General features: G+C 65.0%; 1 protein-coding gene across 7 annotated transcripts in view; it reads left to right on the top strand.

Moving 5' to 3' along the window:
* PDE4DIP (phosphodiesterase 4D interacting protein) overlaps positions 1-16329 on the top strand; it is a 66244-nt gene that overhangs the window by 32979 nt on the left and 16936 nt on the right. For all 7 annotated transcript variants that reach the window (XM_075003197.1, XM_075003194.1, XM_075003193.1 and 4 more), the window contains 13 exons: positions 564-689; positions 1911-1992; positions 2555-2649; positions 3484-3600; positions 4044-4181; positions 4509-4621; positions 5160-5287; positions 11357-11439; positions 12713-12876; positions 13342-13717; positions 14474-14618; positions 15344-15460; positions 15673-16087. In XM_075003197.1, the coding sequence (XP_074859298.1) occupies positions 564-689; positions 1911-1992; positions 2555-2649; positions 3484-3600; positions 4044-4181; positions 4509-4621; positions 5160-5287; positions 11357-11439; positions 12713-12876; positions 13342-13717; positions 14474-14618; positions 15344-15460; positions 15673-16087 (2099 nt within the window). The remainder of the gene's footprint in view (positions 1-563; positions 690-1910; positions 1993-2554; positions 2650-3483; positions 3601-4043; positions 4182-4508; positions 4622-5159; positions 5288-11356; positions 11440-12712; positions 12877-13341; positions 13718-14473; positions 14619-15343; positions 15461-15672; positions 16088-16329) is intronic.

Genomic DNA, 16329 nt, shown 5'->3' with positions numbered 1-16329 from the left:
GTGCGTCCCCAGCACAGAATCAGAGGGGTGGAGGCAGCCCTGGCTGCGGCACGCTAGCTGGATTTCACAGACCAGTACTGCGGGCTCTTGTCTGACTGTCGCCACAGTCGTCTTACCTCTGCATGGCCTGTGCGCTGCAACTGAAGCTTTAAACCGCTGGGGTTTGGCAGTCACTTTCCTTTCTGACAGGGTCGAACAGCCTCCCTCCCCTCCCGCTCCTGTCCCTGTGCTCCTCTTCTCCCGCATGGCTGTCCTTGGCAGCCCCCACGCCCAGGCGAGTTTCATTGTCCCAGCCAGAGAGCTGTGGCGCTGCAGAAGAGGCTTTCAGCAAAGGATGGCCAAGAGAAGCCGTGGGCTGTGATGGCAGAGCTAGAGCACGGACTGACTCGTGCACTGCCGCAAAGGCCCTGCAAGGTGTTGGAAAGGAGCCCTCCCGATCGCCTCTCCAGCAGCCCCAGCTCGTCCTTGTCACCAGAGCAAGGAGCGGGGCCAGCCTTTGTGCCAGTGGCCAACGGAGACCTGACTTTGTCATCTGCTTCTCCCTTGCTCTCCCGCTGCATCAGGTGGCTGCTGAGAGGATGGCGCAGGCTCTGACGGAGAAGAGCGCCGAGGTGCAGTTCCTGCGCCAGCAGCTGGTGGGGAAGGAGCCGAGGAGGAAGTCAGCGACTGAGGACAAACCTCCCTTTCCCGTAGGACTCGCGTGCTGCTGCAGACGGGAGGGGGATGGGGGAGGAGAGCGGAGTGAGGACAGCTGTACCACGGTTGGGCTCAGGGCATGGGTGCTCTCGACAGCTGTTCAGACGGCTCGTCATGTGGCTGCAGTGCCTCGGAGCCCAGGCGTGGCCAGAACGACTCTTCCTGCTCAGGGGAGTCCAGCTGGGGTCCAAACATGCTCCTCTGAGCCCAGCAGCTTTCTCAGTCGCTCCGTGGCTCCTTCTCTGCAGATCGTGTGGAAGCCCTGGGAAGAGAGCTCAGGGAGACCCAGTCTCCTAGAATGGCCTGGCCTGGGGTGGGAGCAGGAAGGGCGACTGTTACTGCTTAGCTGACCTGTCGCGTGTACCTGCCTTTCATGCGGAGTGCGAAGCGTTGCTTGGAAGCCCTTTGTCGCTGAGCATTTTAACGCTTCCGTGGCGAACAAGCAGCCAGCTTTCACTTGAAGCTGAAAGGTGGCCCGGTGCTGGGCTGGACGGGCAGCAGCTTGTCTCCGCGTCCAGGTCGCTCACCGTGAGCGGGGGAGGCTTTGCTTAGCTGTCCAGCGTCGGGCTGAGCGCCCATTAGCGCGGGAATGTCGACGCAGAGCGGCATCCGAGACCTGCCTCGGCTAGCTAGCGCACTGAGCTCCTCTGGGGGCTCTGCGGGTTACAACAGGGCTGACTGGGCAGCAGCTTTGTAACCTTCCCCGTCCTGCTCGCCGCTGCTGCCCCCAGCGGGCGTCTGGAAGAAGGCGAGGCACTGACAGCAGGTGCTGCCCGGCGCTGTCACCCATGCACACAGCCTGGCGGTGCCGCCTGCACCCAGACCTGCCGCGCTCTGGTGACAGCTGCTCCCACTCATCCTCTCCTCTTCGGTCTAGCTGTCAAAGCCCTAGGCCAGTCTCTGACCGTCTCTCCTCTGCTGCCGCCACTTCTTAGTCCCGCTTGGTGCAACCCAGGCACGTGGGCCAGGACCGCTTTTCCTGCTCTGGGCGCGTCTCTTCAGAGTCCGTCCTGGCTCCCTGTGCTTGTGTCTCAGCCCATGTGTGCGCCTCTGGGTTCTGTCCTCTGCTCAGCTTCCCTGTCGCTGAAAACCCCGTTTCGGCCTGTGGTGGAACGCTGGCAGGTGTCCAGGCTTGGCACGGGGCCGTGAGCCCTGGAGCTGGGTGGGTGGCTCTGGGCTGTGCAGGGCCATTTCTGATCACTTTGTGTTCTCAGGAATTGCTTCCGGGAGGTGGTGGAGACATCGCCCCCAGCGAGATCCCCAAGGGAGAGGACAGCAAAGACAGGGTGGAGAGAGGTCAGTGCAGTGGCAGCTTCCGCCCAGTTGCACCAGCGGAGAGCTGTCTCTGTGACAAGCGTCCTGTGGAGGGCCAGGGAACGCTAACCAGGAGTGCTGGTCAGAGCCCTCCTTCCCCAGTTCTATGCACTGGCCGCGGGAGGTGTGCTCTGGAGTCACTGACTGGTTCTGGACTCCGGTGCTGAGTGGAGGAAGGTGGTGCAGGACAGGGAGCTGGTGTCTGCTGACCACCAGGCTAATCCCAATGGCCGGCCCTCCCTCCACTGCTCGGAGTGCAGTTAGCTGGGGGTGGGGCTAGGGGTGATACCTGCAACTTCCGAGGGCTGGGGCTGCTTGGTTGTGGCCTCTGGAGGGGAGGGGTTGGCAGTGGGCTCTGGCGGGGCTGGTAGCTGAGGATTGCTGTGGGAACAGGCGCCTTGGAAAGGGGAGGGATGGGGTGCGAATGTCGTCGGCGTGTGCAGGGTTCAGGCTGTAGCTTGGGAAGAGAGGATGCTTGCACTCGGCCAACCAGCGCATGTCTGGCAAGTGACTCCCGCCCCTGCGGCTGTGACTTCCTCTGCAGGCCTGTTGGAGACGGCGGCGGCGGAGCTGGAGAAGGAGCTCGTCAGTGCCCAGGAGGAGCTGGTGCTAATGACGAGAAAGGAAAGGGAAAGCAGGGTGAGTCTGTGGCCGGACCTAGAGCATCCACAGCGGGAGGCTGTCGTCACTCGTGCTGCAGAGCAGCCTGTGTTCCCGACCCCTCCCAGTCTGTACGGGACCCAGCACAGCACAGTCTGCAGGCACTGGTACTGCCTGCTCTCTGGTGAGGGGATGGAGGCTGCCAGCCCTGGAGTCCTGCTCAGGTTCCTGTCCTGGCAGTGACATGCAGCCTCTCAACGGCCTCTTGCTTTCTTGGGGCAGATTGGTCTCGTTGTCCGGGTCCTGTCCGGAGCAGCGCACTGCCTGCGGCTGGTCTGTGTTCGCTGCCACGCTCCCCGCCAGTGGCAGCGTATTGCCTAAACGGAAAGCGTTTAGGTTGTGACCTCGGTGAGCACTGGCCTGCGCTTTACCTGGGGATGCCCTGGTTTCCAGGCCGGTGACCTGTATGCCTCAGCGCTGATCCCAGGTAGCATCATAGGCGTCAAACTGGCAACCCTCGTCTCTACGGCAACGGGGCCACCAGCTCCGCCAGCGCCTCTCTCGGTGGAGAGGTAAACAAAGGGTCTGGTTGTGGAGCTGCCATGCTGCCTTGACGAGGCTGAAGGAGTTTCCTTCCTGGGGCCCCGTCTGGCCCTCCTCCGCCGGGCTCGGAAGTGCCGCTGTTGGCCTCGGACAGGGGCAGTGTGCCGCATGCTTTGCTGAGTGAAAGAGGCCCCTCCCAACTCCAGCCAGCGCACCCCGTAGGGTGTGGGCTGGGATGGCTGGGGCAGCACCAGCTAGCTGGCGTGGAGTGTTTATGGCACATGTCTGGGGTGCCGAGCCTCCGCTGACCCCGTTGCCTCTGCTCTGTAGTTGCAGCTCTCGGCTCTTCAGTCTGTGGTGGCTGCGCAGGAGAAGGAGCTGCAGGTGCGGGCCTCCGATATTGAGTCGCTGACCAGGAACATCCAGAGCAAAGAGGACCTTGTAAAGGTGGGGTCCCTGCCCGTCTCCTGACATACTGTGTGATAAGCGCTGCCGAGGGATGCTGGCGGAGAACCTCCGGTTCCCCCCGCCTTGAGGCCTCTATTTCGCTTGCAATGAACCTTATCATGTCAGCGGCAGGAAGCTGTGTGTCCATCTAGCTCAGCAATGAGACGGATGCATGTGGAGATGCCTGAGCTGTACTCAAGGCCTTGTGAATGGCTCTGGTGACATCTGGGCCCTGGAACCCTGTGCCTTGCGCTGTGGTTCCTGTAAAACACAGAGTTGGGAACCCAGGGCTCCATCTGGCAGGCAACTCCTGGCGTTCTGCCCAGATGCACCCGTTGTGTGTGTCTGAGGAACTTTGCAATGCCAGCTGGTGCTGGTTTGTATGAGCTTCATGTGCCTCTGGTTCCTGGGCTTCAGCCAGCCTCGCTCTCCTTGGCTTTCAGGACCTGCAGATGCAGCTGGTGGACCCCGAGGAAGTCCCAGCCATGGAGCGACTTACCCGGGAAGTGCTAGTGCTTCGGGAGAAAGTCACTGCAGCAGAGTCGCGGGGACAGAAAGCGACAGAAAGCACAAGACAGCAGGTAGTGCTCGCTCCAGGGAGTCTCCTGCTGGGGGATCGCTCGTGGGGTGCAGGCTCAGGCCTGGGGCCGGTTCCTGCCATTACAATCGTCTTCTGTTGCCAGTTCCGCTCTGTAATGTGCTCCCATGGGAGGGAGGGAGGGAAGGCCTGTGCGCCTGCAAGGGGCTCTGACTCCGTATGGCACGGGGAGGCCAGAGGCCATGTCAGGGCATGGAGATGGGGGGATTGACCAACTCCAGTCTGCAGGCTGGACTCCGTCTAGCCAGGCCTGAGGCCTTGCTCAGCTCCTGCCTTGTCAGCTCTTGCTTTCTGCCTCTGCTCTTCCCAGCTGCTGCTGCTGCTCGAGGGGCTGGTGGCAGAGCAGAGCCGTCTGAATGAGGCCCTGCAGGCAGAAAGGCAGCTGTACAGCAGTCTGGTGAAGTTCCACGCTCACCCTGACAGGTAGGGAGGCCCACGCACCCCCCTCCTGCCACCCCTCCGAGCTGCCGTCCCTGTGTTCAGTCATCGCTCTTACAATCCCTTGCGGGGAAGGGGGGCTGCTAGTGGCTTGTGCAGTTCAGTTCATTCCCTTCCCTCCTAGCGTGGTGGTGTTGCTCTCCTCTGCCAGGTGACCCCTGGGCCAACCGCAGCAGTGTCAGGGAGCTGAGCAGGAGAGCATGCTCGGGGACTTTGTTTCCAAGTGGGTCGGGGGGATAGCCAGCAATGGCCAGGAAGCCACTGTCCCGCACCGCCTTCTGGGGGCGAGTCTGGTGACCTGCTCTGGGAGCATACACCTCTCCCTGACCCACGTGGGTGCTGGGCCTGGCACCCGCGGCTGCCTGAGGTAGGGGTTAGTGGAGAAGGAGCAGGAGCTGATCCTGGCTCTGCCCTTGAGCACTGATGAGCTGTGCTGGGACACGAGCTGATGCAGCTGTGTGTGTTTACTGGTCTGGACGTTCCCGTCTAACCTCTTCCCTTTCTGTGTAACGTATCTAACTAGCCCTGAGAGAGGCCAGTCTCTGCAGGCGGAGCTGGAGGAGGCCCAGGCGCTCCGTGGACGACTGGAAGAGGCTCTGGGCAGAAGCATGGAACGTTTGCGCAGGCTGGAGACCCTGGGCGCCTTTGGAGGTGGGGAGCAGGAGCGTGTGAGAGTCCTACCCCAGCATGCCTCCTGAGCTCTGGCCTGCACCCTGCCACCTGCCCTGGACGCATCTGCTCACTAACAGAGCAAGCCTGGCTGATGACTGGGGCGGGCTGACTCGTTACTAATGATCCGATAGGAGCGCTACATGTCGAGCGAGTGCGGAGGTGGTCATTGGTACTGCCCACCTGTGTCTCGTCTCCGTTCCCAGCTCTCACGCTGCAGTGAAGGTTACGAAACGTATTTGCACATCCGAGTCATTCCATTTTAGTTGATTTTCCCCCTCCATCTTCCTGCCCCTCTTCCCCATGTTCCTCTCCCTCAGGCCAAATAAAGACTCCCTCCCTTGAAAGCCAGTCTAAAGGTTCTGTACTGTCTCGCAGAGGCCTGGGTGTCCCAGCGGTGAAGCCCTGCCCTTAGCACTGGGCTCTGTGACAGTGAAGGCAAAGCAGGGTCCATCTTGCCGGCAGAGCTGTGGTCTTTGACCGGAGCAGTGGCAGCCAGGAGAGGTGATGGTCATTTTGTGACCAGCTCCCTGGCCAGGCAGTGTGTGGTTTTAGTAGCTGTTGTACCACCAACTTTTACTCTTGGCCACCAAAGAAATGGCCCCTTTCATGCTGCAGCCCAGTCAGCTCCTCCAGGAGCTGAGACTCGGATCTTTTCTGCCCACCTTGGGGTGTTCTGAGCTTGGCCACGGGGTTGCAGTGATGGGCACGTTGGTTCTGCTGTGCAGCAGAAGGGAGAGTTCCCACCCCCTTGGGATGAGAGCCAGGCAGGCTGAGCTGGGTTAGGAGAGACCGGCAGCACATGCTCCTTTCAGGCTGGCGGGGGACATGTCTGGGCAGGCTGAGGACACCGTTGGATGCTTGAGGCCAGGCTGTAGGATCCTGCTGGGCTCCAGGGTTCCCTCTCGGAAAGGCGTTCTGCTGCCAGTTGTGGTGTGAGAGCCTCACCAGCCTCTTGCTGAGAATCCCTTGGTGGCCGAGGGGAAATCTACCGCTTCTTGCTGTCTCTACGAGCATTGGGGACGAGGGGACATAGATCCACTGCCTCACTTACCCACCTGCTGTCTGGCCCAGCCTCTCAACAGTGAGAAGCTGGCAGCCAGGGCACGTCAGCGTCCTCGTTTGGCCACACGCTGCCTCGGGGGTGGAGGGGGCATCTCTCAGCAGGAGACCAAACCTTTCGTGTGCCCTAACCTCCCCTCCTGTCTCCTCTGTGCTGGAGTTCTGGGCAAGGATGGGGCAGCCCTAACTAGGCGTGGCTGGGCCGTCTTGAGCCAGTGCAGGCTGTTTCCCAGTGCGCCTGGGCTGCTGCTGGAAGGTGCTGAGTGCCTGCCCTTCCCTTTGTGTGCGGAGGGCTGCTTCTGCAGCCTCAGCCATTTCACTTCCAGCAGGTTTCTCTTCGCTGTAGGCTCTAGGTTTTCCTTCCCTTAATTTCACTCATCTCACCTAGTCACACCTGTCACTGTCTCCTCTTGCTGCTCTTCACACTGCACCGTTAGCCTCTTGCCTTCCCTCTTAGCCATCCTGTGCAGATGGAGCTCTTAATCTTTCTTTAAGTCTAGTCCCCTGTTCATTGGACTGGGACCTTCTCCCCCATCAGCATCTGCTAACCTGCCCAGCCCAGACTGCAGCCCTGTCAGCCTGGCCTAACGCACAGGTGATGCTTCTACAGCCCCAGCCGGAGCTGTCCGTGCAGCGTGTTCTTGCTGCAGCTTGTGTTGGATTTGCTGCTTTCAGCACCCTGGCCTCGGGCTGCCTGGAGCTGGGGTTCGGATGCTTTTCGGCACCTGAGTTACCTGCTCTTCCCCAGCCCGAGGGGAAGGGTTGTCATCTTCTGAGCTCCCCTCTGAACCCCTGCAAGGGCCGGCAGCGCTTGGCTGGGTACTGACGGGTGAAGAGGTTTGCCCAAGGTCAGGCAGACTGGGGAGCAGCCCTAACCAGTGAGCCGTCCATCCTCTGAGCCTCATGTTCTCTCCTCCGGCATGTCTCCCGCCGTGTTAGTCTCATCTGAATTTCACTCGTGTGCGCTCTGTGCCCGCCCCCCTCGCCAGCATCACCCACGAGAGGCCAGAGTAAGGCTAGTCCTGCAGCGCCCTCGGCCCCCACTGCTCTGCTGCGGGCTGGCATAGCTCTCCCGGCGGAGCCCTGCCTGGCGCCTGCATATCCCACGCTCTAGGAAGCCCGAACACCGCATGTCCCCTCCGTCCCCTTGGGGCACCGAGCCTAGTGGAAGGAGCATGCCGCTTTGTGCAGCAAAACCTGGGCCGGCCCCCTCCTGGGTCCTGACAGCGCTAGCTGGGCGGCGGGCCGTGTTCCCCGCGGGCTGCCCGACGCTACACGCAGAAGGCGAAGGGCCAGGGCCCTGCTTTTTCTGGTGGGGGCGGAGCAGGGCATTTGATTTCTCCACTTCTCTGGTCCCTCCCCATTTTTTGAATTGGTCAGAACTGGAATTCGTGGCAGCCGGCAGTGACCTCGAGCTGCTCCTGGGGGGACATGGGAGCCGTGGCAGAGGCAGGTTCTATTTCTGCGTAGCTGCAAACCAAGGGTGGCCCTGGAGCACTGCCTAAGGGCAGGTCTCTAGGTGCATGTGTGACAGCCACTCCGCATGAGCGCAAACATGGGGATAGGGCCTCCTCCAGCAAGCCCAGGGCAGTGGTAGAGCCTAACCTACCTGTGCTGCAGGGGCTCGGGGAACCTGCCAGGGATCGTACCAAGCGCCAGCCTGCAGCAAGGCACAGGAACCAGGAGTGAGGTTCAGACAGCCGGGGTTCTCCCCAGCTGGCAGAGGGCAGAGCAGTGCCAGGCCAGCCAGAGCAGGACACTGCTAACAGCTGGGGGAGGGGGGGAAGTAAATCAGAGCCCAGACCCGAGAAGCCAAAGGCACCGAGTCAGGGCCAGGGAAGTGCCCTTTGAAATCTCACAACGAGCTCGGTTGTCCTGTGCCGCGGGGCAGGAATCCCTTTGACAGTCAGTGATGGCTGCACTGCCAGGGAGAGTACCCCAGGGAGGCCTGCTCCCCTCCAGCCTAGTCATGGGGGAAACCCCTCTGGACCCAGGCTCCAGGCAGGGAAAGAGCCTGGCCGAGCACCAGCCGGTAAGTTCAGCGTCTAGCCCGAGCGGGATGGGGGGTGTAAACACGGAAGGGAAACTGGAGCCAGGTGCAATAAGCCACCCGAGGCGCTGCAAGGAGTGAATGCTCTGGGGCCGCCGCCTGCAGCGGGGTGTGCCAGAAAGAACGCAGCAGTGTCCTGCTGCTTCCCGCTCCCCTGGGTGAGAGCTGCTGAGCCAGACAGACCCTAGCGCGGGGCGTCGTCTGGCAGTCAGAGCAGGGCCAGGGCTGGTTTTACGAAGGAGCTGGCCTCGAGCTGCGCCGTGGAAGGCCCTGCAGAGAGCTGCCTGAACTGCAGACCGGCCAGTTTTAAACAGGCTCGAGCTGGCGAAGAGCACTGCTCGTAGCACGGGCGAGAGAAGATGGTCCCTCTGTACCAGCTCCACCCTGAGACAGCTGCAGGACTCCTGTGCTTGGTTCAGGACCCCTGCTGTAGCCCTGGAGCGGCACTCCCATGGGCCCTGCTGCGCCTGAAAGCAGGCAGAACATCCCCAGGGGATCCTTCCAGGCAGAGCCAGGGGCCCCTCTGTGTCCTCCTCAGCCCCCAGCTTCGGGGAGGGAGAAGAACATGAGGGGCTCGGGGGGCGAGAGAGCCCTGAGCTCAGGCCGGTTGGAAGTGGGGAGCAGAGCAGCCCCCAGGCAGTCGAGGGGCTGGGTAAGTCAGAGCAGGCCTGAGGCAGGAGAGAGCTGGAATGCACCAGGCACCTGCCCTGCTGCAGAGGGACCCCTGCCCAAACCACGTCAGCTGCTCCGTGCGGACACGGGTGTGCGCTTCAGCACAGGAGGATAAAAATCGCCTTGTCTTGGCATCGCTCTTCCCAGAACTAGGCTCAGCCTATGCAGCACCCACGGCCCATCCATCGTCAGCCGCCCAGAGCTGGGCGCTGGCTGCTGGAGCCTGCTTCAAACCAACCAGCCGCGCTCTCCCGAGAGACTGCTGACCCCTCTGCCTGCCAGCAGCGGGGCCGGACCGCTGGGGGTGGCCCGCTCCGCAAGCGGCCCTGTTCTGTTCATTCCCGCAGTCGCAGCTGGACTCAAGTCTGAACAGTGTGTGTCACTTACCCCGGGCTGGGAAAGCTCCATCCAGGCAGGGCTCTGCCCACGGCCGCGTTCAGACGGAGCAGGGGGAGAGAGAGCCGGCTCCGTGCTGAGGCCAGCGGTGCAGCCCTGGTGCGCTGGAGTCAGTTTATGGACACCGTTCAGTCTCACACCTCTGGGGTCAGGCTGGCCGCTGCTGAGGCCAGACGTGTTCTGCCCATGTGGGGCTTTGCAGTCAGCCCGGCGCTAACCCAGAGGCGTTCCCTGTGGGGGGGTAATGGCCGAGGGTGCAGCCCAGCCTTGGTCTGCAGGCCAGCTGGGGAGCGCGTGGCACACCGTGGTCAGCAAGGGTGGCTGCGGCCAGTGGGGGCAGCTCTGCCCAGCTGCTCCCCATAGTGGAAGTGCTTCGTGCTCTCCCAGGTGGGGCGGGGCGGGGCAGTGCAGGCTGCTGGCTCTTCTTGGGCATTAACACAGCCGCCAGCCAGGCTCAGCTCTGCCCCTGGGCCCTCCATGTGGGACACACCGCATGCCGCCTCCTGCACCCCCGGGGGAGAGGCGGCACTGCCTGGGCCATAGGAGCCTCGGGCCCGCTTCCTCCTCCAGGAGCCAGAGCAACGGTTGTGGGGACAGCCTGCAGACTACCTGAGTGCTCAGCTCTGGGTGCAGCCCCTGAGGGGCAGGCGGGTGGGAGCACAACCTGCTCCAGCAGCCTTGGAGCAGCTGCCCTGCTCTGCCCCACCCCAAAAGCAAGGCCCCCCCAGGTGAGGCCGGGTGGGAGCCCCAGTACACCTGGTACCTTGCAAGGCCCTGGGGAGGCCGAGGACCCTGCCCCTGGCAGTGACACCCTTGAGCAGCTGAGGCTGCCGTGGTCCTGGGCCGGGCTGAGCCAACAGGACTAACAGAGCATCCAGCCCCCGGCTCGGGAAGGAGATCGGTGCCCCTGCCACGCGCTGCCCACAGCCCCGTGCGTGTTAAGGGTGGCCAGTGGGCAGCCAGCAGCGTGGCGGGTCAGGCCGCAGGGGCTGCTGGCTTTGCTAGCCAGCCGGGGCCAGGGCGGCTTGTGGGCATGGGTCAGGCGGGAGCTGGCATGGCTGTGTCGAAGGCAGTGGAGGGCTGCTAATTTGCACCCGTTGAGGGTGGCCCCAGGGCTGCTGTATGCTGCGGCTGACTCCCATCGCTGGCCTCCGCACTGTCCTGGGACTGGCTGGGGGACCTGGCGGCTCCTGGCTTCTCCCGTCCTGCCTGGTGGGATCTTGCTGAGCTCTGGGCACCTCCAGTGGCAGGTGTAGCAGAGCCCGTGGTCCTGGGGCAGGACGTGGGTGCTTGGAGGCCAAGGAAGCCCCTGGCTGTGCAGTGAGATGGCCGAGGCGAGGGCACAGGGGAGCAGAGCTCATAACACACCTGTCATCTACCAGGGCTGCCAGTGCCAAGCCTGGCCTGGGGGGTTGCACCCTCCTTCGGCTGGGGTTTGGGCTGCACCGTAACCAGGACGGGGCACGTGGGCGTCTCAGCCTAGCACCAGGGAGCAGGCGGAAACGGTCCTTGTGCCTGGCGGGGGGAGGCGCGTGCAGCTCTCCCTGGGAAAGGGCAGGGTGGGGGTTCCCAGCTGTGGGGCCTGTGTCCCTGGGAGTGGGTGACTGGGCCGAGCTCTGGCTGGGCGAGGGCCCTGCAGGGTGTGGGTTGCTGGTTGGGTACTCTCCAGTCTCACTGCCTGCCTCTCTGGGCCCAGAGCAGTGGGGAGGTGTAGCATGTGCCGCCCCAGCTGGGACTGTGCTGCCCCCAGGCTGTGCCTGACTCCGGTCTCTTGGCCGGGTTCCCCACCCTGGGCTAGAGGGAACCCCGGCGGGCCTGGGGGAGCCGGGCTGGTCACACGCCGAGTGCTTCATGGCTGCTGTCTCTGCCAGGTCGGCCTGGGTGGGAGAACACCGCGGATGCCAGCGCTGCCAGCCCAGAGAGGGGAGCGATACCTGGAGCCGCCAGCCAGCAGGTGAGTCCAAGAGCTGTCGGAGCTCGTCCGGAGGCACAGCAGGGGCTGAGGAGCGCCTGCAAGGCCCTGGGCGCATCGCCGGTAGCATTAGAGATTTCCGGCACAGCCTGGTCTCCTGGCCGAACCGGGGCAAGTGGCTGAAAACAGGGCTACTGACAGCCCCGGGCTGGGGCGCCTCATGCACCAAAGCCGTCACACAGAGCACGGCTGTTCCACACTGCGCAGCCGAGCCTCACACCAGCAGCTCCCTCTGACACGCCAGCTTCCCTTGGGCCACAGCCACCCCCTCCTCACGCCGCCCTGCTCAGCTCCAAACGGGTGGTTCTGCTCCCAGCCCAGCCCCAGGGCAACGTGTCCCTCTGCTCTGACCCCGGCGAGCACTAACAGCTCAAGGTGCACACCGGAAAGGCAGAGGCGGGCGAGAGTGAAATTGCCGCAGCAGTGGAAGTGCACCCACCAGACAGCCCGTGCTTGGTGCCAGCTGGGCTCCTGGGCTCAGTTCACAGCCGCGGCACTTCCGAAGCGAGCGGCTGGCGTGCCGGCCAGGGGAGGGGCGTTCGGGGCCCCTTGAGCCCCTGGCCACGCAGAGGAAAGCCCGTTGTTCTGTGTGGAAGCACGTCTGCAATGGCGCCCCTCAGATGGGCAGGTCGCCTGTCCAAGGCCATGCTAGGCAATCCGCATCGCCTCCCTGCTGGGCTGCACCTACCCGGAAGAGTCGTCCCCCCCACCCCCGGGGTTGGATTGGCGCCTGCTGCTGCTCTTGGTCGCGTGCCGCCTCCCCGGCTAGCAACCCTTCACGGTAGGCGCTGGGCCTCCTGGCGAGGTGCCCCAGGAGTGAAACTGCCCAGCGGCAGCCCAGCGCCAGCGCCTCTCACTCCCCATCTAGCCATGGTCCCGGCACAGGAGTGCTAACCAGCCTCAGTGAACCGCCAGCTTTCCAGAGACCGCGCCCTGGGCCCACTTGGCACAGGGTCTGGGGCAAACAGACATGGCTGCATGTTCAGCTCAACCCCAGCACCATCCCAGCGCTGGCCTGTGGCTCCCTGTGCAGCAGCGGGGTGGGGGGCAGGCTGGCGGCTCTGGCCAGGGCTTAGCACCAGGCGGGCGGAGAAACCCAGCAGGAACCCAAGGCCTGTGGGTGCTGCTTGCAGGGAGCACGCTGCTCCCCCTGGCCTTGCAAGTGCTGTCCCCATGTGGCGTCCCTGGGCAGCTGGGTGGCCACCACACACTAACCCTGGGCACTAAACTCTTCTTTGGCACCGCCCTTCCCCAGCCCAGCCCAGGGCTGCCTGAGAACAGCCCGGTGGCCCTGGCCCCAGCCCCACTGGAGGAGAGCAGCCTGCAGGCGGAGCAGCGCCGGGAGCCGAAGGCGACCGTGGAAGGGGAGCAGCGGGTGCTGGCGGAGGAAGCCGGCATCTTGGCTCTCTCCCCTGTCAGGTAGGACGGACCAGGACCGGTGCCTGCGGCCAGGAGCATGCAGGAGGGCATCGGGCTGCAGGCACGGAGGGAGCCCGGACCCGGTTACCCCCACACGCTAGTGCAGTGGCCTCAGCCTGGGGGCCATGCCCAGGTTCCGGGGGGTCTGCCCTGCCGGCAGTCTCTGGTGCAGCTGGACAACTCATGGGGCTTGGGACTGGCACGCCTGCCCCTGTGCTCGCCGTCTGGGAGGGGTGGCCGTGTGACTCTGGAGTGCCGCAGAAGAACAAGCCTTCCAGTAGCACCTAAACTCAAAATTGTATTCGTTGTTCGTCGGGACAGGGCCCTGCCAGCTGCTCCGAGGCAGCAGGGGGTGGTCGACAGGCTGGGGAGGGCAGGGCGAGAGAAGCCCTCTGGCCCGAGGGGCTGCCCCTGGGCAGGGCGCTGCAGCTTCCCCACGCTGACGGCTGCCCTGTACCTCTGCAGGACAGCCCAGGAGAGCGCGGAGCTGCAGGAGCGGCTGCGAGCAGGCACATCGTCAGAGCGCGGGGAGGCCGAGGTGGCGGCCGGGGGGACCTTGCGCTCCCAGAACAGGTTGCTGCAGAGCTCGCAGGCAGGTGCCACCCTTCTCAAGGAGCAGCTGGTGCTGAACTGCCCAGAGGGCGAGAGCACATCCCGCCCCCAGCTCGTCGCTGGCCCGGCCACCGTGGAGATGGACCGACTGCGGGCAGAGGTGGGGCTGGCACCTGGGAAACGCCCAGCCCTGGAGGGGCAGCTCCAGGAGGACCCAGCAAAGAGACCCTGCCCTGGGTCCCAGGCGGTGACGTTAGGCCCAGCCCAAGATCCAAGGGGCATGAGCCAGGTAACTCCCTTGGCTTGGGCAGGACTTCCCTGGTTGCCTGGTGGCTCCCCATGCCGGGAGAGGGATGGAGCCAGTCCTGTGTACCCCTGAGCTTCCCCGGCCAGCCCAGCTAGGGGAAGGGAGGGCAGTGCAGCGCCTGAGACAGCCTGGGCTCCTTGCCAGTTATCGGGCACCACTGGCTGGTCGAGCTCAGAGCTGCCACAGGGCGGCTCCCCATCTGCATCCCCCAAGGCAGCAGGCTTTTCCGGGGAGGCTGGTCCCGTCTGTGTGTCTGTCTGTCTGCCTGTCTCGTTGCGCCCCGCCCCGTCTGTGCGTGTGTGTGTCTGTCTGCACCCTCCCCCATCTGTGTGTCTGTCTCTGCGCCCCACCTCGTCTGTGTGTCTGTCTGTTTCTCTGCGCCCCGCCCTGTCTGTGTGTCCGTCTCTCTGCGCCCCGCCCTGCCTGCGTCCGTGTCTGCGCTCTGCCCCGTGTGCGTCTGCCAGTCAGTGCCCCATCCTCTGTCTGTCTGTCTGTGCCCCAGCCCGTCCCTGCCGTCTGCCTGCGCCCACGGTTCTCCGTCTCACGCGGTGGCTCTGGACACAGCTTGCCCCTGCCTGCTGACACCCCTGTGGCTGGCACAGAGAGCCGCCCAGCTGGGCAGGTGAGGGGAGGTGGGCGCTGAGGCCGTGTGTGGCTCTCCCTGCCCCTGGCAGCCTGAGGTGACCCCCAGGCTCGTTATTCTGGCTGAGGGGCTGTGTCACTGCTCCCTTCCCGCAGGCGGGGGGCAGCTGGCAGCAGCCTGGGGCAGGGCCGTCGGCTCACTCCCAGCAGTGCTCCCAGGAGCTGCAGAACAAGCTGGCGGAGTCGGAGGCCACCGTGCGGGCCCAGGCAGAGCGGCTGGAGAGGTGCAGGACCCTGCTGGGTGAGTCCCCTTGCATCCGCGGGAGCCGGGGGCTGTGCTGGGAAGGGAGACGGCTGGGGCCCCAGGACCAGGAGGTGGGGGGGACTCCAGAGCCAGACACACCTTGGAAGGGAGCTGTTGTGGGCAGAGCCGCACTGGCCTGGCTGGGGCCAAGGGAGGCCAGGCGGGAACCTCGCTTGGTGGGACTGTGCTGGGCGGGGGCCCCGCTGTGCCGATGGAGGGGCCAGGCCATGGTCCCTGCTGCACCCAGTGGGGTGGGGGTGGGCATGGGCATGGGCATGGGCGGGGACCCTGTTGTGCCCGGTGGGGTGGGGGAGGGCCAGGTCCCTGCTGCGCCCAAGAGGGGTGGGGGTGGGGGTGGGGGTGGGTGTGGGCAGGGGCCCGGCTGCACCCGGGGGGTGGGGGCGGGCAGGATCCCTGCTGTGCCCAGGGAGGTGGGGGCGGGTGTCGGCGGGGGCCCGGCTGCACTGGTCCCTGTGCAAACACCCACACGCAGCCCCTCCCGTGGGAGCTGAGTTGCGACTCCTGCCCCACTGCTGCCCGGTGGGGTCCCCACCTGCCGGATGCCCAGGCCGCCAGGCCGGTGTGACCCACGCACCTGCTGGGCGCGGCACCCAGCCCCATGCCCGGGGAGAGACTGGTGCTCCTGTGCCGCCGCGGCTGAGCGCCAGCTGGGCTCAGGCTCGGGCTCGGGCCGTCGGGGTTACCGTGGCTCTTTGCCGCAGGGGAGCCGGTGGTGCAGCAGCACAGCAAGCAGGTGCAGGTGGATCTGCAGGACCTGGGCTACGAGACGTGTGGGAAGAGTGAAAACGAAGCCGACCGGGAGGGGACCCCCAGCCCCGGTAAGGAGCAAGTGGGGAGGCAGCCGGCTCTGGGCTCTACCCCGGCCTTATCCCGTGCCCAGCACTGGCCCTTCGTGCTGCAAGCTGCTCGTTTCCAGGCCTGCAGCGGGGCCCTTTGGAGCGCTGCCGGCCCGTGCCAGAGCCTGCGGCCAGGCCTGCTCCCCGGATCCCTCGGGCGCGGGCGAGCCCTGAGCCCTCTCTTCTCTCCCCAGAGTGCGAGGAGCTGGAGGTGTTCAGCAAGTCCGGGCTGCTGGAGGCTCCGGGGCCGTGGGGGGGCCTGGGCTGGGGCCAGCCGGCCGCGGTCGCTGCTCTGCAGCAGCGTGTACGGGAGCTGACGGAGCAGCTGCAGCGCTCGAACAAGGCACTCCACAGGCTGCAGCACCGCACCCGCTCCTTCTCCAGCACCAGCGACTACGCCTCGGGCGCCGAGCGGCTTGGCAAGACCGCGGCCGAGGAGGACGAGGGCTGGCAGTCCGACAGCGTCGGGGCCGTCTGCCCGCCTGCTCTGCAGGCCAGCCGCGACCTCCAGCGCCTCGTCCACCGGGTGGCCCTGCTGGAGGCCCAGCTGCCAGGGCCTGGGGCAGGGACGGTGCTGCCCGAGGAGCTGCAGGCTGCCACCTGGCCGAGGTAAGGAGCACAGGGGAGTCAAAGCCAGGGGGGTGGGAGGCAGAGCTTCAGGGGCAGGGGGCTGGCTGTGGCTGCGTGGCTGCGGTACAGTGCCTCAGTGGGAGGGAGCTGGCCGTGGCTGTGTGGCTGTGGTACAGTGCCTCAGAGGGGGGGAGCTGGCCGTGGCTGCGTGGCTGCGGTACAGTGCCTCAGCGGTGGGGAGCTGGCCGTGGCTGCGGTTCAGTGCCTCAGTGGGAGGGAGC

The sequence above is a fragment of the Carettochelys insculpta genome, chromosome 9 (genome assembly GCF_033958435.1).
Source record: "Carettochelys insculpta isolate YL-2023 chromosome 9, ASM3395843v1, whole genome shotgun sequence".
In the NCBI taxonomy this organism is placed as follows: Eukaryota; Metazoa; Chordata; order Testudines; family Carettochelyidae; genus Carettochelys; species Carettochelys insculpta.
Note: the sequence above shows the minus strand (reverse complement) of the source record. Positions and strands in the feature narration are given on the sequence as shown.